The 24,163-nt window shown below is 36.8% G+C and overlaps 1 protein-coding gene across 1 annotated transcript in view; it reads right to left on the bottom strand.

The window, feature by feature from the left end:
• The window catches only part of LOC113075617 (CUB and sushi domain-containing protein 3-like), a gene marked incomplete at its 3' end in the record, with an annotated part of 43,675 nt that overhangs the window by 3,840 nt on the left and 15,672 nt on the right, over positions 1-24,163 (bottom strand). Inside the window, exons 11-17 of the mRNA XM_026248299.1 lie at positions 23,743-23,931; positions 11,370-11,539; positions 10,016-10,172; positions 7,042-7,233; positions 2,568-2,694; positions 1,259-1,461; positions 950-1,141 (exon numbers count right to left, since the gene is read on the bottom strand). Of these exons, the coding sequence (XP_026104084.1) occupies positions 950-1,141; positions 1,259-1,461; positions 2,568-2,694; positions 7,042-7,233; positions 10,016-10,172; positions 11,370-11,539; positions 23,743-23,931 (1,230 nt within the window). The remainder of the gene's footprint in view (positions 1-949; positions 1,142-1,258; positions 1,462-2,567; positions 2,695-7,041; positions 7,234-10,015; positions 10,173-11,369; positions 11,540-23,742; positions 23,932-24,163) is intronic.

The raw sequence follows: 24,163 nt of genomic DNA, 5'->3' as shown, positions 1-24,163 counted from the left end.
TCCCGTACCCTCACTTTCATGCTACCAAAATTAAGTATCTTTTGAACGGAAGAGACAATCTGCATCTCGTAATTTGAAATTCACTCATTTGGGCACACTTTCATGTCACTGAGATGATAAGGAATCTCAATGGTGTCGGGTCCCTCAGTTTGCATACAACTCTTGAGAATGGGCTGGTAAAAACTGCCTAATTTTAGAGCACTTTTTAGACACAAGTTCTTTTGTCAACATCTAAAACAATATGTACCAATTAACTCTTAGATGTCTCTTAGACTTAGATGTCTCAAAATCATGAATATGCATTTTGAAAATGAGTAAAACAATACTTCTTATGTATGGGGCTTTGTCTAATGTTTACAGATCGGCACAAATAAGTACACTTTGGTGTATCATGCCTTTTGAAAGCATAAGACTTCAACACTTCAACAAGACTTCAACACTTTCTCAAATCATTCTAAAACAGTTTTTCTTTAAAATAGGGGAACTATATATAAATTAAACATAATCCAGCGCTTTTACCCATTCTGACCCATTACGTTACCCAATTTTCAATAAACTTTGTCTACTTAATTGTAATGTTTATTTAATGAGTAAAATAGTTTGTAGAACCCTACACACTATTTTTGTTTGTAGGGTTCTAGGTGGGGGGGACTAGACATAGTCTCTAGACTAGACTAGACATAGTTCTGGGGGGGGGGGGGGGGGGATAGACATAGTCTCAGAAAAATGGTTGCAGGAATCAAATTTTTCATGGTATCTTCTTCAGATTTGAAATAGAAACTCATGAGACATGTGACTTTCTACCCATTAACAGGCCAACAGGTTAATATTATTGCTTGAATGCAGTGTCTCTTTTGTGTAGCAGTGGGTAAAGTCTGTCGAATTCTAAAGCCAAATACTCATTCTAACAGATTCATTCCTTTAATGAAATTCCAATATAAGCCCTTACCTATACAGACAGGAGGGCTTGGTTGCCAATAGTAGCGGTTTTCCACTTGTATGCATGTAATCTTTTCTTCTCCCAGGAGTTCATAGCCAGGATCACACTGAAAGGTCACAGTGTCTCCAGGCTCCCGACCATCTCCATTACGACTGCCGTTCATAGGCACTCCTGGATCCCTGCAGGCCGTGGCCACTGAACCTGTAATCACATTCAAACCAATTAACAGTCAATTAACACCTTAGGAGCAGTTACTGTATGCTGTCAATTGAAATACAGGACTCTAATTAGAATGCTAAAAAAAATAAATCAACTCACTTGAGAACTCAATGGCAAATCCAGATTTGCTGATGTAGAAGTCTGTCTCGAACTGAATGGTAACCATGTTGAGGGTGCTGTGAATGTTCTCAGGCAGCAGAGAGCCGCTCACCTCCCTCAAAGACATCTCATTTTCTGGAGGACCGTCCCATACCCTCAGGATGTCGTGGGACGCTTCAGTGTCGAAGGCTAAAAACTGCAGGCTGTTAATATAAAAATAAATACATGTAGATGTATCCAGTCATACAAGTCATGCTTCATTAGATGCACAATGTACAGTGACAGAAACAAAGGATTATCTGACATACGACAGATGTGCCGTTCATTATTATTTGCATAAAACAAAAAGCATGCAAAGGTTATTATAGTTAATTAAAACGAAAACCATTAAAAACACTTTTGTAACTTGAAATTAAATAAATGTTAAATGAAAAAAAAAAAAAATCACCTAGTTGTCAATATTTTCATTTAGTTTAACTTGATATACCAACTGAATTAAAAACTTTTAAAAACTTTATAGACATTAAAAAACAAAAGACAAGACAAAAACACAACAAAATGACTAAAACTTTAATTACAATTAAAATGAAAAGAGAAAATATAAATATAAAAACAAATATATAAAATATATATAACATATATATATATATATATATATATATAAATATAAATAAATATAAATGTTCCAGATTTAAATCGCTCAGCAGATTATTTATATATACTTGGAATACAGTAGATAAAAAATTTGCTTGATTTAGCAGAAATGAATGTTTAAACCTCTTTGTAGAGCTGTGATAAATCACACAAAGGTAGTGTCAGACAATCATATCACAAATATTATGCTCCAGGCTTCAATAATGGAGGAAAACAATCACATCTCCATTCTGAGCGGCGGTCCTTGATAACACTTTAGCAATCTGGTCTGATTGAGACATCAGCCGCAGATGAACAAATAATAAATATGTGATTTAAAAAAGAGTTTGCTGCTGAGAGAATTGGAAAGAAGAAAAATGATTAGGTTGTAGTGCAACATTAAAAGTGCAACAGCGTTTTAAGCTTTAGAATGAATCTGGCCATGCAGGAGGTAAACAAAGAGATTTACGAGGTACCATCAGCTCATCTGATGTCTCCTCTTCTCTCTGTACATCTCTGGCCAGGTCTGCCATTAGAGCTTTATTAATAGATAAAGACCTCTAGTCTCAGCTGAATTCACTGACTGCATTCTTATTGGCTCAGTAATGTCCAAATACCTAACTCTAGAGGAAGACGGACAGCAGATGGACAGCTGGAAGCAAATACGTATCAGCACCTGATGATGTTGCCCGAATCCACCTCGACGACCCAGGTACAACGTAGATTGTTGTCATAGGGGAACGGATAACCTGGCGACAAAATGCGCCCTGATGTCTCCCCTTTAAAACGTCCACCGCATTCAGCTGGGGAAAAACAAAGGACGAAATGGGGTGGGAGGAAGAGACAGAAAGAGAATTGAGGAGAAGAATTAAACAGTAGTCAGTTTATGCATACTCTCACACTTGTACAAACACATCATGGCCCCAGAAGATTTGCAGTCGAGCACTGAAATAATTAGGGGTGCCTGGTAAACAAGCACAACACGAGTGGGGCAGTCTGAGAAAAAAAAAGAAAAACAGTGTAGATCAATAAAGCACCGTGAGGTTTTCAGACATCTAAATGCAGTGCAAAAAGTTTCTGGAATGTGCAGAATAACAATTTATTTTTTGAAAAAATATGTATATAAAAACCAAGAGGGGAGCTGAACGACTGAAGCTGAATAATTCAGCATTAGCTTTTAAACAGCACTGAACCAGTTACCTCTCCCAGCATCCCTGTGTATCTCGTATTTTATTTTATATGATCAATATATATGTTGATAAAGCCTGTAACTCAGCAACTTTTTTTTATGTTGACCTCATGTAACAAATAATTTGGAAAATAATTTTAAAAGTAATGCTAATTAAAAATATATTTTTTTTTGTCTATGTAATAAACAGCAATTATGTATACCCCTTGTGAATTGTATATTTATTATATCTATATCTATATCTATATCTATCTATCTATCTATCTATCTATCTATATATATATATATATATATATATATATATATATATATAAATCTATATATATATATATATATATATATATATCTTTATATATATATCTATATATATATATATCTATATAAATCTCTCTATATATATATATCTATATCTATATCTATATATATATATATATATATATATATATATATATATATATTAAATATACAATTCACACTGCACCTGCAGACACCTTATTTTATTAAAATACTAGCTATGAAATGACCAAGTTTAGTTGTATTTTGTATTATACCGACTTTGAAGTGTATTTTAAGGAAGTTTAATATCTAAAAGTCCACAGCGTCAAAAGTACCCATAGTTGAAGGTATGCAAAACAATGGTAGCTATGACTGGAACCTCATCTGTTTCACCACTCCTCTATTCTCCTCAAATTCTCTATAAGCAGCCAAGGTGATTCGTCAGCTTCAAGTCAGAGCATCAATCAAATGAACAAATGAGCCTGACATCCATTTTGATGCCTCCTGATGGCATTCAGACTTGCCACTTTAGCCCTCTACACTCGGTTCATTATTAGTTGGCTTTCACAAGCACTTTATTAGGAAACTTTAATTGCAGGCTCTCTCTTTTCCCCTCAGACCCCTTTTCGATCTTCCCCTATCCTGTCTCTCCCATTCTCCCTTTTGTGAAAAAACGGCAAGGGCCGGGAGGAACAGTTTCGAGAGAGACATGCACAGTTTCTTAATGATTCCCTTTTCAGCAATTCCTGTCACCAAGCCTCATTTGCATAAACCATCTACATGACAAACAATGGACGCACAGCTCAATGAAGCTTGAATAACAGGGTTCAGATTGCGACTTGATTAATCTGAACATTAGAGTGTTTTTTAGACATCCAGAATAGAGGCGTCTTCCAAGCATATTCCTCCCCAGCCTCTCGCTAAACCAACATCCTGCCATGTTCATCGCTCATCAAAGCAGCGGCTCAATCACGTGTCACTGGACTGTTAGGAGTGCTCAATCCCGCCTGATTGGCTGCTCACGCGTTGAGAATCAATGCAGGAAGATTGGGAGTTGACAGGGCCTTCTGGTTTTGAGGCTGAAAATGTGTATGTCCTCTCTTAGCGCAATTATGACAACATGACATGTTGAGCCGTCTAACGCTAGGTGTGTTTATGACTGCGCGCTTCAGCCCACAGATTATGGCACTGCTGCCGAAAGGAATGCTGATTTAGCATTGCGGCGGTGTAGCCTCCTCTGCAGAAATGTGTGAATTGGAAGGTCTCATTCACACCCTTTACCTGTGGACTTGAATGAAAAAATATAACAAAAGTTAAATATTTCATCTGTAATAAAAAAAAAGGAATGACGAAAAGGATACGCCTTCTCACTATTTTGATATATCTCACTTTTGTTAAAGGTCGCATCAAATGACCTGCACATTTCGCCTGTCAAAGGAAGTGAAATATCCTTCACATTATTAAGTATGTATTATTAATGCTGGCAGATACGCCTGAAAAGTATCAGCCTGAAACTTCGAGGCTGATTAGAATTTTGCAAGCCTACCATCGGTTTTGATGGAGAAATTAGACAAATGTGAGTAAAATACAATCTCTGTGTTTAACACAAGAGAGGCATTGTGTTTCATCTACGTCTGCCTTGAGGAAGCAATTTGGACGAGCGCTTTGAGTCTAATTAGACCTCATTAAAACTAAATCTAATAGTGAGCAAAAATCTGATCTGGGGTCAGTAGACATACCAATATCCAACTCACTGGAGGCTAAATCCCCATAATCACCATTCATCAGGAAAATGAAGGACGTAATAGCAGCACATAGTCCTATCTCAACCCCTCATGTGCTACGCTTGATGAAGAATAATCTCCATAGCTCATCCCCGACCCCCTGCATCAGCTATAATATTAACAACCTGCACCATCAATCACAGATGGGGCGAGGGGCTTCCACCACTGCTAATTTTGTCAAGAAACATTTGCCATTTGTTTTAATTTAAGAAGGATTTACTTCAAAAGGTTAAAGTTCTACTAAGGCAGCACAATGTGGCCTTTTTAAAAGCTCTACTGTTCTCTTTCTTGTGAAAAATATGAGCAATATTGCAGCTTTTCTAACTACAGAAATGTGGAGAGGCTTATACCGCAGCCCTCGATAATTATGACAAATAGCTGAGAGCAACACTGAGCTCAGTTATGATAACCACAAGGAGAGATAAGGCTGGAATGATGCATATTCACCAATACCAAAGTTTAAATGTGGTTTCTATGACAACAAAAAATTCTCCATGCTATAAAAGGATGTTAAAAAGGTAAAGCAATCATTTTTTAATACGAATATGTGCTGTTTTGTCATCCTTTAATTTATCTGTTTGCATTAAGAAATCTGTATTGATTTTTTCAAATGTCAAAAGAAATAATGAGTAACAAAAAATCTACAACAGTATATTTTTAAATATAATTTACATTTACATTTAATCATTTAGCAGATGCTTTTATCCAAAGCAACTTATAAATGAGAACAACAGAAGCAATCAGACCAACGAGAGAACACTGAGAATATACAAGTGCCAGTTAGTGTAGCACAGTACACATAACCAATTTTTTCTTTTTTTTTTGCAGGTTACCTCATGAAAATGTAATCTAATGTAATCTCATGCAATTGGCAATAAATGATTTTATAATGTCATCTTGTAAATATTACATTTATTAATTGGGTCACACTTTATTTTAAGTCCAGTTCTAACACATTTTGTGGCATTTTTTCCTGGTAACACCGAAGAGAACCTAAATTACTACCTTTATTTGTATACTCTTGTAATAACAACAAAACACTGTGCTTTTAAGATGTTATGCTTTTAAGATACTGAAAAAAGCACAAGTGTCAGGGCATGTCTAAACTTCTCCAGAGCCCCAAAATCCCCTCAGACCTCAGAGGATTAAGGGTCTAAAATATGGTCATGCAGGCATTAACATATTAATATATGCAGCCATTAAGCATTAATATATGCTTAAGAAGTACTTATAAACAGCCAATATGCTGGTAAAATGCATGCTAGTTAATAGTCAGAATTAAAATAAGGTGTTAAAATTGTAATATGTTAATTTAGATTGTGTTGTTATTTTAACCTACAACATTCATATATTTGCACTTTTTTGCTTTTTGACCGTTTCCTTCAGGTACAACACCAGAAATGTCAGTATACAGCACAACCTTGAAATCTTTAAATCACCCACAAGATTTCAACTGTTACATTAAGCTCTGGTTGATCAGGATCAATGCAAAGAGTCACTTTTTCATGAAGTTACTTGCATATAAGCACACTATGCAAAATAATAGAACATGCATTACCCTGCAAGTCACGTCCACTGTACGACATCAAATATGCACCATACTGAGGATTTTCTGGCTTTACCAGGCTACTAGGATACAAATAGCAGTGCTATTACAAAGAAATCACTTGCATTTTTCAGCAAAATCATAAGGCTGCAAAATTTATTGACGTGGAAAGGCTTTTATCCCCAGCGATTTATGAAACAGGGACTATGTATTTTCACACAATAGTCAAAGCTGAGAGAATTTAAAGACTGTACTTATTCTGATTATACTCATCTATGACTTCGACCCTGCTTCAAAGTACACTAATAATTTACCGCACATCTTTTCTACCCAGTTCGAGCCTCTGAAGTCTTACCGATGCAGGAAGGAAGAGGATTATCCCAGGCCCGCCTCTCTCCTGTCATGCATTTGAGCACGCCGCTGCCGTGCAGTGTGTACCCGGGGTCGCACTTGTAGGTGATGGTGCTGCCAGAGAAGTGGCCCTGGTCGTTGACCTTGAAGCCAAACTGGGGCACCCCGGGGTCCTCACAGTGAGAGAGCTCAAAACCTGCAAGACATTATGACTGTTAGATTACTGATGGCTGTTTGACTCAAGACAATGTCAAATTTTTCTTAAGAAGAGTGCTTTTATTGTTCTTAAGCCGTTTAGTAAAACATCTCTGTATAAACCTGTCAAAAATGATAAAAATGGAGCACTATGAACAAACCGAACTGCATTCAGCTTTATGAGGTCATTACAGCGATGATTGCTGAAATGTTCCTTCGCCTGATATTTTCATGCTGCTCTGTGGCAAAGCTGTGGAAGTTTGCCATTAATGTGATCATTAACGGCAACAATTTGAAGTTAAGATCCTACTGGGCTGGTAGGCAGAGACGGTCTCTTGCTAAGCAGGCAGAACAATTAAGATTAAGTGCTTGGTTAATTTGGAGCCATAATCAGAACCAAAGCACAGACACTCTCACTGCGCGACACATCCTGTTATTAATTGTGCAGCTATGACTCATTATAATTAAACAGCCAGTACTCAGAAATAGCCGAAAACACATGGTAGCTCACTCAGTATATCACAGAATTTGAAATTTCCTTTTCATAGTAACCTTCATTAATTAGTTATTAACAAACACTAGCATTTTATGATTTCATATACATAAATATATTTATATATACAGTAGTATTACAATTTTTGATGGCATTTGCCATTTTTTCAATTACTATTGATAGAATTTTGCTAAAAGAACTACTACATATATAATGATGAGTCAAGCATTACATGATGCTTTTTTAACTCAATAACATTTATAAAGTACCACATTTTAGCTCTGTAACATGAACAAATTATGATCAACCGTACTTTGACAAAGTTATTAAAGTTTTACAAAGATTGAGGGTGTCTTCATGGTTTGGCAAAACCCTCTTATCTCAGAGTTCTTTGCTCTTAAAAAAAAAAAAGAAGAAAAAAAAAAGAAAAGTCTCTTAAGATGACCACATGGGAACTTGTATAGCTTATCAGCGGTCCACCATTAAGCTGCAAGTTGTTAAGTACAGATAAACACAACAGCACTTAGCATCAACTGTAGGTGGAGGCAACAACTTCACTAAAATCTGACACCCGGCTTTGATTGCTAGTTGATTACAGGTCATAGTTTCACAGCACGCTTGGGTTGAGATTAGGACTCAGCCAAATAAACAATGCTATTTTAATCAGCTGCATTCGCCCCCTGTCCTGGATGAGCCCTCTAAATTACAATATCTAGATACTGTGGAGGTGGCCTGGCTTCTCTGGCTCTCTCTGACCTTTATTATACACTCAAATGGCTAATCCTTCAGGGGGAATGGAATCGTAGACAGACAGGGATTTAGTCGATTTCAAATGAGATAGCCCACCAGCAGGTTAATACTTTACCCCCCAGTGGAACTAAAACCTTGTTGAATCCCACACTGCGAGCACAATGGCATTAAAGCGCACCGAATTCAGACAAAGTGCCTGCACAACTCTGGCTCTGGGCCAACAAAGCCAAGGTCAGTGGAGAGACAGTCATGTTTCTCCTGGTCCACTTTCCCATAATCCCTTTGAGCTGACCAAAAGCTGATTGTTTCAGGTGTTCTCAAGCTTTTGTTATGTCCTCGCTGTGTATATAAAAAAAATACTGTCTATTGGTTGTTGAGTTCTGTGGATATTAAATCTTTTGGAACTGAGCAAGAGTACGAAGTGATGCAATTACATTTAGTAAATAATCCCTCCTAATATTTCTAGAGATTGCAGATGTGACTAAATGCAATACAAGTAGGGGTATTCAATATCACAATTTTGGATGGTGGAAAATTAAAACTGGACGCCATCATGGACTGTAGAACTAAAGCATGCACACACTAAAAAGTCTGTCAAATAGCTGCTGATTACTGGACTAAGTTATCTTTCACATCTCATTGTGCTTATACTTTCAAAACCACACAACATTTACAGCTGGTTATTTCTAAAATGAAAGTAAAAAGTGGAAAGTGAAAAATGGCTGCGTGCAGCTCTTAAAGCAACAACATGTTTCCGTCATTAAAGGTGCTGTAGGGAACTTTAGTAAAAAAATATTTTTTTACATATTTATTAAACCTGTCATTATATCCTGACAGTAGAAAATGAGACAGATAATCTGTGAAAAAAATCAAGCTCCTCTGGCTCCTCCCAGTGGTCCTATTGCCATTTGCAGAAACTCCATCGCTCCCGGTAAAAAATAACCAATCAGAGCTGTGGTCCGTAACTTTGTTTGTGTTAAAAATTTAGAAAAATGTATATAATAAGCGAGAATGGATCCATTTTATTTTAGATTGCTTCGGGGGTACCGCGGCGGAGTAACCCAGTACCTTTGTGATTCTTCATAGACATAAACACAGAGAAGTAGTTCCAGCTACGATGTTCTTCCGCAAGACGCAAGCAGTTCTGTTTATTAACCGCTAGAGCGTCAAAAGTTCCCTACCGCAGCTTTACGTGGATAGTTCACCAACAAATCTAATTCTGTAATTATTTACACACTGTGTCATGTTGTCCCAAAACTGTATTCATTTCTTTCTTGTGCTGAACACAAAATAAGGTACATTGAAGAATGTGGGTTACCAAACAGTTGTCGGTCTCCATTGACTTAATAATAATAATTAGAAAGAAAAACCTATGGATTTAACTGTGATTTTCCTGAAAAAAAAAAGTGATATGATATTTTTGCCATATCGCTCATTCATTAATAATTAAGATGGGCACTTTATTTGGAGTGAATAGCATTTCTTTATAACTAAGGTCAAGTCCTTGTGTGCAGTGTATAGAGCCAGTGTAATAACTTACTGGAATAGACCAGCTTGAAGCCTTCTCCTGTGGCCTCTGCATCACTGTAGAACTCCAGCCAAAGGTGATTGGATGTGCTGATGAGGGTCAGACCCAGCATAGATGAACCGGTGAAGGCCCCCAGCATGTGAGCTGCGTTGTCTTTACCATCATAGATCTGGAAGGGAATAAGATCAAATGTATATCACAAACAAAAATAAGATAAAAAGAAAATGCTGCCTGTTGTTTGTTCTACTGTATATATAGCCAGACCAAACAAGATTTTGTTTGAACAGCCTTTTTAAGATAGGCTTGGTATTCTTGCTCTATGTTTATCTGGATGTGTATAGCAACATCTGCAGCATTCTCTCAGTCACATACTGTATTCTTAAGACGAAAGGAAAAAACAAAATGTATGTGACGTTCATGAACATTATAATTTAAACTGGTGTAATTTATACCTTTATATAGTTTCTTAGAGTATTTTAGTAAAAAAAAATTACAAAAAGACCTCATAAAAGAGGTCTATAAGGCTTATGCACCACATTTACTGAAGCCATTTATGTGTGTGGAAGAGACTGAAATAGTAGATTTTTTTTTTAATTGAAATTCTTGAAATCCAGCTTTATACTGCGTTCACTGTAATTCACTTCTGACAAAAGAGTCTGCCAAATGCATTCATTTAAAATGTAAATGGTTCATCCAGAACATATAATGATCCAGAGTTCAATCCATTGACTCAATGATCCAGTTGTTATACAGTTAAAAGCTTTCTGAAGTGGAAGATTTCAGTGATTAACAACTTCGATTTTTGTCTGTTTCACACAGAAAGCTATAATATGACTTTGGAAGATGTGAACCATAACACATGATTCCTACGCACAAAATTTTATAGCAACTTCAAATAATTTTTAAAGCTTGACAATCCCTGTCCACTTTCACTTTAAGTACAGTATATTGCAAAATAATGTCTCAGATAGTCTTCAGAGTTTTACCTTTTACATTCTACTGAAGAAAGTAAGTTGAGTAAATGAGTAAATGAGTCTTTTGATGTTTTTCCAAAGAAAGGTAGCATGACATTACTTATTTTTTGTTTTGTTTTTGCAGTCCTGTAACTACATAGCCAAATTAAGGCTGCTCTGTGCCAGCTCAAAATTCAGTGTAAAGGCACAATGCCAAGACTAAAAGCCAGACTAAATAATGTCTGCTCAGATCCACATCAGTCCCTTAAATATACAGTTGTAATTGCTTTGTAAATGCATTTAAGCTACCTCTGAGCAGCATTGAACAGTCTATGTAAAGGCACCTAAATGCCACTTCAGAAGCACTTCTGTGCAACTTTTGGTGTGTAAATTTGGGATAAATGTAGAAATACCTTCAGAATGTCACCCTGGGCCAGATGGAAGGTTCTGGCAGAAATGTTGATTCCTTTCCCAGCCTGCACCTGTATGCTGTAAATGCACTCGTGGTTGTTCTCGTAATTCATGGGGTAATTCGGTGACAGCAGAATCCCTTCATTGTTGATGACAGATGAGCCACACTCAGCTAAAGGTGAGAAATAAAACCACAGAACATTGGGGAAAAATGGAGTAACAAAAGCACAAAGTTAGTAATCAAAACATCACCTACTATTATTATATAAAGATATTCAGTTAATATTTTACTACACACAAACACACCACAAGGACATATTGCTGCTGTATAAGATCACCGTGTGTTAATACAGATCTGGCATTTTCAAAACGATTGGTCTAGACAGCACGAGTGTGCGGTGCTTGTGTGATGGCGGGTCTGGAAAGTGAAATCGACAGAGCTGAGTCGAGCCATTCGTAGCTTTAATTCAAAATCCCACATTGTTGTGGTTGTAAGTTGGACAATGACTATCAAATGTAGATTTAATGGAACAACAGACAGTAAAACCAGGTGTATTGATATCCATCATGTATTCTGGTGCAGGAGAAAGACCAACATAAAGCAACACAGCCCAGCTGATTTATTTAACATCCCCTTGCCGATTCTCTTCATGCCGCTCCATGTTATGACGATATTACCAGTGTCATATTTTGAATAAATCACCACTGTTACTGCCTCCATTTAGTAAATTACCTACATACACCCCCCTCCTCGGTGAGGCAGCCCAGGATGTGATGTGAATTCACACTCGACGAGACTTCTCGTTTCTCCCATATGCCCTTCTCCTAACTTTCATTCAGTTCTGGGAAAAAAAAAATACTTTGGAGCAATATGACCGACCCCTTAAGTTTAACAACTGCCTTGCAATCTGAATAAGTGAGGCCATCCCAGAAATTATAGTGAGGCAGAATGAGTTTTTCAGTGCTTTGTTGCCTTGTACTCACATGTGTTTTGTTCAGAGTACAGCAATGATAAAATAAGTGCAATTTTGAAGTGGCCCGGGGAACGTGGTTTGGGCTGGGATTGCAAGTGCTCCTGTCAAAAGAAATGTTTGCGCATGGGAGTATCGACTCTTGCTTCATTCACACAACCTGATCCAGTCTGACAGGGAACTGAAACTGACCCTTGTGTTTGGAAAAACGGGGTACTTCAAAATGCTACTTTCAGTGAGGAAGGCAGTATGTTCAGAAAATTATGTGAGTTTCTGGAAGTTTGAGAAATCAAGTCAGATGCCAGAGCTTATGAAGTGATCTGACAGAGTAGGAAGTCAGATATGAGCTTGGGGGAAGCAGCATCTCAGAACTGGGAGACACCGAAAGGTTTGATAGCTGCTCAGACCATAGACATTTCTAGAACTTATTTAGGGTTTGTGATTAACTCGGCTGATAGTATCCTTAAAAATCCTAAACATTTGCCATAGTAACCAGAGGTTATTACATCCCTTTCTCTATTTACCAAAATTGGGTAACACTTTAGATTAGGAAACAGATATTCACTATTAACTAAGTTTTCCCTCAACAAACTCCTAATTTGCTTCTTACTAATAATTAGTAGATAGTTGTTAAGTTTAGGTACGCGGTCTGGTAAAGGGATCTAGAATATGCTCATGCAGGTTAAGGCATTAATATGTGCCTAATAAGTACTAATAAACAGGCAATATGCAAGTAATATGCATGCTAATAAGCAACTAGTTAATAGTGAGAATTGGTAATAAAGTGTTACCAAGAATGGTTAGCCAAAGGAAGTCAAAGGTAACCTAAACTGTTTGGTTACCAATATTCCTCAAAATTTCTTTTGTATTCCACAAAAAAAAAGTAAAAAAAAAAAATTCAGGTTTGGACCAACATGAGGGTAAGTAAATGAAAGAATTTTCTTCTCAGGTTGAACTGTCCCTTTAAAATCTTCTTTCTAGTCAAAGGGCCCTATTTTAAGATATAAACGCAGATATATATATATATATATATTTAATTAGCCTACAAAAAATGATTACACATTGCAATCCTTTAATTTGTAATATTTGGCATGTTTGTGTGTTGCTGTGCGTCCCTATGTTTAATAAGCAGCGTGTACGCGTGTTGTGGACCCGCCTATACTAACACGCTCTTTAAATAACAAAGAAAAAACATTGCGCCAGACTTTAGACCAGCTTTGAGTTAGTCTATGGCGCAGTCATTTTCAGCTCCTTAAGATAGCAATGCGCCAGCGATGCGCCTGAACACACCTCTTTTTTAGACCGGCAAGCCCATGGGCACATAAATGGGTGCAAGTGCATTTGCTAATTACACGACGTTGCGCTGGACGGGAAAATGCGAACAGTGCCAGACTGAAACTAGCAAACATACATGCGCTGCATCTTGCGCCGGGTGTATTATAGGGCCCAAGGGGTGTCAAACTCAACTCCTCGAGGGCCAGAGCCCTGCAGAGTTTTTTTTCCAAGCCTGCTCCAATGTAGTTTTCAAATAAGTCTGAAGGATTTGTTTAGTTGGATCATGTGTGTTTAATTAGGGTTGAATCTACACTCTGCAGAGCTCCGGCCCTCCAGGAATTGAGTTTGACACACCTGTTCTAGTCAAAGATGGACCCAGTCATAAGCTGATGGCAATGTTTCACCTAGAACCGTTCAAAGCTGTCACACTCCATTCTCCGTTCCAGTAAAGTCACAGACATAAAATAAAACCAATTACAACTGTTACTCATATACATGATATTTCAAATACATGAAAAAAATGAAGTCAAATGAGATTCAAACTTAACGTAATAATTCTTCTTCTTAACCACATAAGCTCATGCTCAGGTCAGGATCTGAGCCCCCTTAAGACTAAAATCCTAGAATTGCCCCTGGCACAGACCTTCAGTCATTAGGGAACTTACAGAAACACAGGACAGGTTTTATGCCTACTTAACTATCATTACACACATCTGTGGAAAGAATGAAGGATACTCAGCGGTGGATTCTGGCACAGGCGATATTGGCAGTTGCCTAGAGCAGCAGTGTCCCCCGTGTGCCACTCCAATTCTGCTGTTAATGGAGCGATGATATTGTCATACAGAACACGGCAGCTTAATCAAATTGCAAAATAAAGTGTGTGCCACCTTCAAAATTTGTAGTGAGGTACACAGATATGCTGTTTTCAATTATAGTATCATTCAAATGTATGTTACTCCAGGAATTATACGCAGTCCTTCAATGTCCATGTAATAATCACAAACCCCAGTACCACCAAGACAAGAAAAAAAAAAAAAAAAAAAAGAAACTAACTAAATACATAAAATAACATTAGTGTTTCCTAATTTCATTAGTGTGACTAATTTTCAAGGGAGTCCTATACTGATATAAAATATAATAATATATATATTATATTATATTATATATATAATTATATAAAATTTTTGTATTTTGTATACACGAGTGTGTAAAGATAGACCACAACAAACACTAGCGTCTACAAGTATTACTTTCTTTCATAGAATACAATAATAAGCAACAATCAGTTGGATAGTGTGAACGTAACATACTCTTAGAAAAAAGATAAATATGTTAATTTAGAAAAATGGTCTCATTTAAAACAATTACGCGATGAATGAAGTGCATTGTGGAGCCTTACACTAATCCCCATTCTCTTGTAGACTATAAACAAAACCTGCATCAATCAACCAAATGGTTTATATGCAGTGTTTAATGCATGCATACAAAACGGCCATTGCAAACAAGTGTTTTGTTGCTAATCCAGTGGAAAAGGATTCTTTCTTTAAGCCAGTTGCCTGGCACCATGAAAGGCCAGTCTGATAAGATCTGCTTCTGGTAAAGAGACAAGAGGCTTTACTTCCTTTGGTGACAGCATCATTTGTGGGGTATACAGAAAGGAGTCGGTGTGCTCACGTAAGCCACTGAAGCGGTTTCAATCGGTTTCTTGCAACGTTAAGGCTCTGCTCAATCAGGGGACGAGAGTTCACACAACAGTCACCAGACACAAATGTCCACCTCTATCAGATGTTGCTGTTTGGCTTGCATTTATTGTCATTCTGTGTTGTCGTGCCTGACTCTTGTTTGGTTTGCTTGGAAACAGACAAAGATTGATGTCAAATGTTCAAATGTCATTTGACTGAATATGAAAAAAAAAAATAAAAAAAACAAACAAACAAAAAAAAAAAACACATCTCATACTTTCAAATGAAATAAAAAAATATAAATCACTTAATTGTAGGCAAAAGAGTTGTTATATTCAGGCAAAAATGTGATGGAGATTTAAGTGAGCAAGCTTACAGAAAGTATCAAGTAATTAAATTTTTTTAAATAATTTTTTTTTACAATTTAATCGAAGTAAATTTAATGTTAAATGTAATTGCTGGTATTACACAAGCCTGAAGATGATATCGTTATAGAAATATAAAACAGACTATAATCAGACAGGTAGGAAACAAAGAGGAAAAATATCTGGTTACAGAAGATATTTTCAGGAAGATAAAAAATATTCAAAAAATGATGTTTGGAATGTAAAACAAGTGCATCTGCATTTTTTACACGTCGTCCCCTTGGAATTATAAGGTTCTATCTGCGTTCTCAGTAGTTTTGAGATATTGAGCTTCAAAGTTTTTGTGTTCCATAGACTTCTGTAGATAGAACCTTTTTGTTTTTTCAATAAAAAAATTCCCAAAATGTACAAACCTTAAAATAAAACATCACATAATGTAAATAAATTGTCACAGAATAAGAATAAGTGAATAACTCAATTTTGACAAAAATGTCAGATAGAACCTTATAATTCCAAGGGGACGAGGTGCCGAGATGCAGGTTAGTGAAGGTGTGCGAATTGGGGAATGAATTATGAATTATAAAAAAGCTGTATTCACATGAACACCCTGCATTTGTATTACTCATATCTTAAAATCCATATGTTTGATAAACCCACAAATATCAGCTATAAACCTCTTGAACAGAACATGCTTCTAACCTTTATGAGTTACACAACATCTCCTCAATGGGAGCTTTGCAACATAAGGCTTAAATGATGAAAGGCAAAGTGAAAGCTCTTGTACTATATCATAACCTGTGTTTCCATCCAGCATGTCATCTGCCACAATAACATAATGAACTCATTGATCCAGCTCAGTGCCTACAGATGCAATTGTGCTGCCATTTCTTTCATAAGATAGAGGTGAGTGGAAAGCCTCAAGTGCAATATGGTATTCTAACTCATCTATGCATTTATCATCATTGAAGCATCATGGGGTGCACACTGCTTAATTCTCTTGTAATTTGGTGGTGCAGTTGCCAAACAACTCAGACGGCAAGTGTAAGAAATTGTTTACAAGGCAAATGTTCCATTGGTAAAGGGTTGAACGAAGCCACGTTCCACTTTTCACCTTTTTTCCCTGGTTGCTTTGTGTTAATCTAGTTTAATCCTTGGAGTAAACAGAAAAAAAAAATTTGGGGGTATGACTAGACATTATGTTATAACTAGATGTTTCATCAGTGGACTTCGATATTTACCAGGCCCCTTGTAAACACAGGAAACATACACATTTTAAATTGGGGTGTTTGGGAAAAAAACAAATCAATTTGAAATGCAGCAGCAACGCTGGCGAAACGGTGCTGAAATTGCTTTATGATGGAAAATGACCTTCTGAACCACAGGAAACCAAAATGAAGGGAAACCAAAACTGATGAATCTGCAATGCAGTGTTTGTGTGGGTCAGAAGCTCGAACCTCCCTGACAGATAATCAGGTAAACTGAATTCAGAAACACAATTGAAATTCCAAACACATCACACCTGTTCACACACCAGTTAGGAGGTGTGCCTCTGTGTGTGAGTCTACAGAGCAAGTTGAAAGGGCTAACATAATCACACATGCAAATAAATACTTGTGTTCTTCACTATGTAGCAAGGTCATCACATAGCACAAATAGGAATGGCATTAAGCCTCATTGGAAAACACCTATTTTTTTTATTATTTATGTAAACGGTTGGACAGAACAACATATAGACTGAAGGACGGATGGATAGATAGATAGAACGAAAGACAGACAGACATACGGATAGACAGCCATTCATGCTTTCCTCACAATTCCTTACTGAGCACTAGGATGGATTAAGCTGGCAGAGACATTTTTTTTCTTGACGATAATCAGTGGAAATCCTTTTGTTATCCTTTTACTCCTAAATTAAAAGCAAACTGCTTAATGCGGCACGAGATGAGATTTTGCCATTCTAAACCCCTCAGGGAGCCCGACACAAAAGTGAAGTCACAGCTACCCAAGCCCGTTGTCAGATGACAGAATATTAAAGGGAGCAATATTGACATTTTCCATAAGCTTGATAGGCCTAAAGTTCACTCTAACGACATTGTAAACCAATTATACTGATTAGAGGAGAGCTGTGCGCTTCTCTCTGTGGACTGCACAGAGAGATGAGGAAGAGTCCAATGAAGAGGCTGTTGTATTGAAAAGACAAAAGGGAGGAAGAGGAGACAGGCAACTGACATTGAAAGACACTGTAAGAAAGTAAAAAAATCCTGCGTTTTTTACAATTGGGGGTTTTGCGGGATTCAGATATGTGCGTTTAGAGGTAGGTTGGATTTCCAGATATTGGTTATGTATCTGATTAAAATCCACATTTGGAAGTGGCTCAGATCAAAGTCGGATCCTGTGCGGATTTTTGTGTTTACATGTGTGCAACAAATTCTAATCTGTGTCAGATGTGAACAAAAATCTGATTTATTTGTGCCAGTGTAAATGCAGCCATAAAGTTCTGTCAGTGATGGTACCCGTTCACAAATAATTAAATAAAATAAAAAGGGAAGTCGTGGCCTAATGGTTAGAGAGTTGGACTCCCAATCGAAAGGTTGTGAGTTCGAGTCCCGGGCCAGCAGGAAGTGTGGGTGGGGGGAGTGCATGTACAGTTCTCTCTCCACCTTCAATACCACGACTTAGGTGCCCTTGAGCAAGGCATCGAACCCCCAACTGCTCCCTGGGCGCCGCAGCATAAATGGCTGCCCACTGCTCTGGGTGTGTGTTCACAGTGTGTGTGTGTGTGTGTGTTCACTGCTCTGTGTGTGTGCACTTTGGATGGGTTAAATGCAGAGCACAAATTCTGAGTATGGGCCACCATACTTGGCTGAATGTCACGTCACTCACTCACTTAATAGTTTTTTCTATGTATTGTGTACTATAGTAGCTGTATTGCGTCTCATGTTTTTAAGTTCTGTGTGATCATCCCCTTATGCCAATTACAAAAGACTAAACAAAAACAAAAGAAATGCTGTCAAATTGGACAGATGATGGTCTATTGGTTAGATAGTCTAATGGTTAGATAGTTAGATAGTATTTTTCTTGGCTAAATTACTGAAATCATTTATGGCTTTTGGTGGCCAAGTTAGTATGCTAGCTCCAATTATACAATAAGCATTGTGATCCTATAACTACAGTTTGCGCAAGTTTTAGTAGGTTCTTTCCATCAGCAATGCACAAACCTACAGGCCCTTCTCCAGACAGAGTGCAGCTGCTTTTATCTCTTTTACGGCACAAATTTAAACCACAATACACAGTCTCTCACAGCTTTGGAAAATGCACAGTCATGAATTACACATAAAACATTAAGAACGAATGATACATTTGAGTTTGGATATGTATTTATCCATTCGGGGAATAAATATATATTAATATCTCTGTCAGCACCGTATCATTGGTGCAAAACTTTTTTTTTATAAGGAAGACAGAACAAGATGTTGAAGTCCATTTTCAACTGAGAATCTCAAGAAGTGCTTTAATCATGAGGATTCAGTTAATGTCTCTCCCTGTCATTTACAATAGAAGCACTGAAGCTGAATGCATTAAAAATGTACAAGACGTGCTCTGTAAGATATAGCTTGCAACAAAGAAGCCTTAAAATACAGTTTTAATATCTATGCTAATGATAAAACCTTCCTCTCCAGTGAAAAAGGAATGAACAAATGGTGGAAAACGAAATGGTCATGAAAGTTTTGCCAGCTAGATCGATGGGGATCAACATATTGAACAGTTTTTCACAGCTGCAATTAAAGTTTAGAATACATTATGAATTACGAATGATATGAGTGATGGTTCTGCATGAATAATTGATAAGGCGATTATGCATTCATAAAGCATGTCATCAAATACTAAGAGTCATGTGACTGAGCTGCAACTCCCCTCAGAAACACGATTTATCAATCCGTGCCATTGGCTATGATGAATATGTACCAGCATGCAAATCAGCAATCTGGCACATTCTAGAGCATAATTTTTATGAGGTAAGCAGCGTGTTTAGATTGAGCTACAGTATGCTGTATTTTTTTTTTTAAATGAGAAATAAAAAAAAATGTGATCATGGAAACAATAAATGTACACTCCATCTGTTCAGCCCTAGTAAATTAATAATAATAATTATTATTATAATAAAATTTTTCTTATTTCGAATACTACATAAAATATCTACCATTAACCCCACATATTTACACCATCTGCCATCACAAAATCTCATAAAAAAAACACTCAAAGCTATAACCAGTGTCTGTCACATTCAGCTATTACATGACACAGAGTACTAATTATTAGTAGCCACTATAATTATTATTGTACTTATGAGCAACAAATGAGTAATAAATCTTAAAATCAATGACTGGGTCCGTTCTGAGCTGGCAAAAAAATAATTTTAATAATAAAATAAAAAAAATACTAAAAATAAAACACAAAATAAAAACTCCAATTTATATCCAAATGATCACGACATAAAAGTACATGTCATACGTAAAAAAACAAACAAAAAAAGACATTTTTTTTGTGCAAAGTTAACCTCTTACGTATAATACAATAAAATATTACCAATGTATCTTTTCTTGCATAAAAAAATAAAAACATTTCTGATGTTGACGATAAAAACATTGCTAATCACCATCAATGGAGAACAATGCCTTTTGGTTCCAAATAATGCAATCACAATATCAAGCAGCAGGGACTGATGGGATTATGCTAACCTTGAACCCTTGGTTCCTCCCAAGGTTTCTTCTTCATGTACTTAGAAGTTCTTCAGAAAGTGTCACTGTTGCCTTTTGCTTGCTTACTGCAGGGCTTGTAAGCCAGCAATCTTTGTAAAGCGTCTTTCAATCTAACTGTAGTGTGAAAAGCTCTATACAAATCAGTCAAACTTACACTAATACATCTTAGGACTTTAGCCTTGGATATCTGTTCGAAGTGCATGATCACCACTGAATGCATTATACAGCACTGCATTTGCATTATGACTTTTTGGGCATTGTTTAGACCACTTCCTGAGGTTATATAAAGATACAGATATCTTCATGTTTCACAACATCTGGAACTCTGGCAAATATATAACTTTTACAAATAAAGTACTTACAATGTGATTACCATGCTACAAATAGACACACTTAATCTATACAAATCTTACCTATAAAACAAACCATCTGTGTGAGTGCTTTACTAGCAAATCCCACGGTGCTTAACATCTCAAACCTCATGCCTGCTAAAATGGAGGTGTAATACTGATTTATCATAACATAATCTTAACCATACACAAGCAGCACCTTGTCTTGCATAATATGTGTTAACACTCAAGTTAAGCGATTAACTTCACTTTAACAGTAAGTATGATTCAGGGAAGATGGCCTGTGGTCTCTGAATGAGAAAAAGCGTAATGTGTGATCAGATAATGTAATTCTTATTGCAACCCATTGAACAAGCTTGGCTCAACTCATAAACGTCAGCCGCATATGATTAATAGCACTATAAGAGAAAGATCAGATGCTGCAGGAGACTTTACCAGCAGAAAAGATTCATCTTAAGGAATAGATTAAAGAAATCAAGTTGGAAAATAGCTGGCTCATTCTCCGTGGTTCTGTATTGGCTTTAACATTTTTCTCCTTGAACAGATCTGTGGGGTTACTGTTTAAAGCAAACATATTGGAGGAACTTTAAATGTTTAAAGCTGGGCTGTGTAATTTTGGTGCCACCAGTATCAACAAATGCAACTGAAAAAAGTCAATAAACCCTCGCCGATTATTGGTCAGGTCATACAGATAGCCCCACCCCAACCAATTTTGCAATGTAAAATCGATATTTGGGATAGTTGGGAGGGAAAGCTGAGGCCTGTGTTACTGTCAAGTGATTTTGACACTGCCTTTTTCTCCCTTCCCTCAAGTGAAAGGTATGGATTTAATACAAAACTAAAAATACCCCCAGCACCTCCAGATGCAAACTCATCAGGAGTGAAAAATGTGGCAAAGATTAAGGTTAAGCTACCCAGACGGTGATATGATATCACTGATGTTTGGGGTGTTGCAATATAGCGTACTGTGAATTTTTACATTTAAAGATTGATATTATGTTTATACTACACATACAGTAATATCGTAAATATTCCAGCATAATTTGGTTGACACTCTAACATACTTCAGTATTGTAGGTGGCGGTATTGCATATAATGATGGTTGCCACCTGTCGTACACCAGAAAAAAGCAGAAGACAACAATGTAGCGTGTAGCTACGAGTGGCATAAAGTGATTAAAGAAAAGTGAGACAAGTTTAAAAAGTTTGCACGCCAGTGTAGGAGTTTTTTTCGGGGGGAGGGGGGATTTTGTAAATAGATAAATGTGTTAGATGCTCCACTCTGCAGGAAGTTCCAACTATTTTGCATGCTTTTGTATAGTTTCGGTTACAAGCTGTATCTCTGTCTACCTACACTCATCTTTCAGAAAACACAAAATAAACAGAGTTAAAGATGAATCTGATGATATTATTGTGTATTGAAACTCTGATATTGTAGCAGCCTTAATCGATGTGACAAGCAAATGAGTGAAAAAAATGAATACTTTTTTTTGTGTAGGTGACCCGTGCCACCTCTGAGAAGAAGCATGAAGTCCATACATAAATCTGGTAGCACTTTATTTTACAGTCCTGTTCCTCATGTACATACTATGTACTTATAGTAATTACAATAACTATGTAATACCTAGGTACTAACCCTGAACCTACCCCTAAACCTAAACCTACCCCATGTAGCTACCTTGCATTACCAGAACTTTCTTAGATAAATACACTGTAAGTACACTATAAGTACATGTTAGTACACGTACTGTAAAATAAAGTGCAACCATAAATCTGCCACTGGATGTACTAATTTTGTTTGGATGTTATCCTTGATCTCCAGAACTGATTAGTTTTCTAGCACTGGATAATGCAACACAAAAAAGGGTATAACAATATAAATACATTTTAACACAAACAGCCGAGATCTATGCAGTTATTCTTTTTTTTTTTAATTAATTTTATAAATGTCCGGTGACCCCTCATGACCAGAGAAAAGTGTAGAGTCACTAGCAAACCTCTGAAAATTCTCCATTATTATAATTGCTATTTTGTTTATGCCCCTGTCTTGTGAAATGCATGGCTAACTTCCAATTGATGCTGCTTCAGCCCATTCTGTCTACGTCTGATGAATGCTTTATTGCCGAGGAGTCACTTACTGACGCCGGTGAGCAAGATACACAGAGATACAATCAAGAAACACTGAAACATGACAATAGCAGCACTAAATCACTTCAAATGCGCTCGGCAGGAGCTAGCCAAGCTGAATTCTGAAAGCCACTGTGAAGGAAGTTTGGCGTGGCAAACCGCTCCTGTCCTGGAGCTTATTAGCTCTGGGAACCAAAATGGAAACGTGACCCCTCTGCACGGCAACACGATGACTCTCTGTGTGTTTCCAGGGAAACAGCATGAACCAATAATAATTAGGCTCGACTTAGCCAACTAAAGAATGTGACCATGGTCGGACAGAAGCTCATGCCATCATTCACTCATCCACCCTCATTTCACCCTGTATGACTTTGTTCAAAAATTGCGTTTCTAATGATATATTTTGCCTTTTTTTATTGTGTATTATTAAAATATTTCATATTATTCATATTATTCCTTTTTTAATATTATTTTATTGTGAAAGCCTTAATCTTCATTCACCTGCATTATATTGAAAAGAATGTATGTATATATATTTGTCTTCCACTGAAGAATGCAGTCATATACGCTTGAATAGATTTGAGGGAGAGTAAATAATGACAGACTTTTCATTTATAGGTGAACTGTTGCTTTAAATGATTAACTTTTTGAACCGTCTGATTTATCCCCCATAAAAAACAAACAAACAAAAAAACAGGTTCATCATTAAAGGTGTTTTTTTACAGTCAAAGTGAACAAGTCAGCACTATCTTTCTTCAGAATCAGCAATATGCCCATGTGGTGTGCCATTTGGTAAAGAATCAAGAGAATAAAATTTTAAATGAATGAAAACAGCTGACAACGTACCAACACACCTTGGCAGAGGTGCGCTCCACATGCGCCGACCCCCTCCCAGGCAAATGATTTCTGGTGCTCCCTCCAGGCGGTAGCCCATATTGCAAGAGAAGGTAAGAGTATCTCCAATGCCAAAGCTGTAACCGTTACGGCGCCCAAAATGTGGCACTCCTGGATCCTCACATGGCTCCAGATTGTATTCTGAGGAAAACAGAATTTGAAAGATTACATATTAAAAGTAATGTGTAATTGGGTTTTGGGGTAAACATAATGAACATGAAAATATTTATATTGTTTTTGTCTTTTCTTGTTCAGATTTTAATTAAGCATCTTTTTTTTTTAAATGCATTTTACTTTAAATTTTTATTTTTAAACTTTTTTCAAACATTTATAAATGTAATTTTATAAATTCATATTTTTTCTGTTTTTAATA

The sequence above is a fragment of the Carassius auratus genome, unplaced genomic scaffold (assembly GCF_003368295.1).
Source record: "Carassius auratus strain Wakin unplaced genomic scaffold, ASM336829v1 scaf_tig00017302, whole genome shotgun sequence".
NCBI classification, from domain to species: domain Eukaryota; kingdom Metazoa; phylum Chordata; class Actinopteri; order Cypriniformes; family Cyprinidae; genus Carassius; species Carassius auratus.
This window is presented reverse-complemented; position numbering and strand designations above follow the sequence as displayed.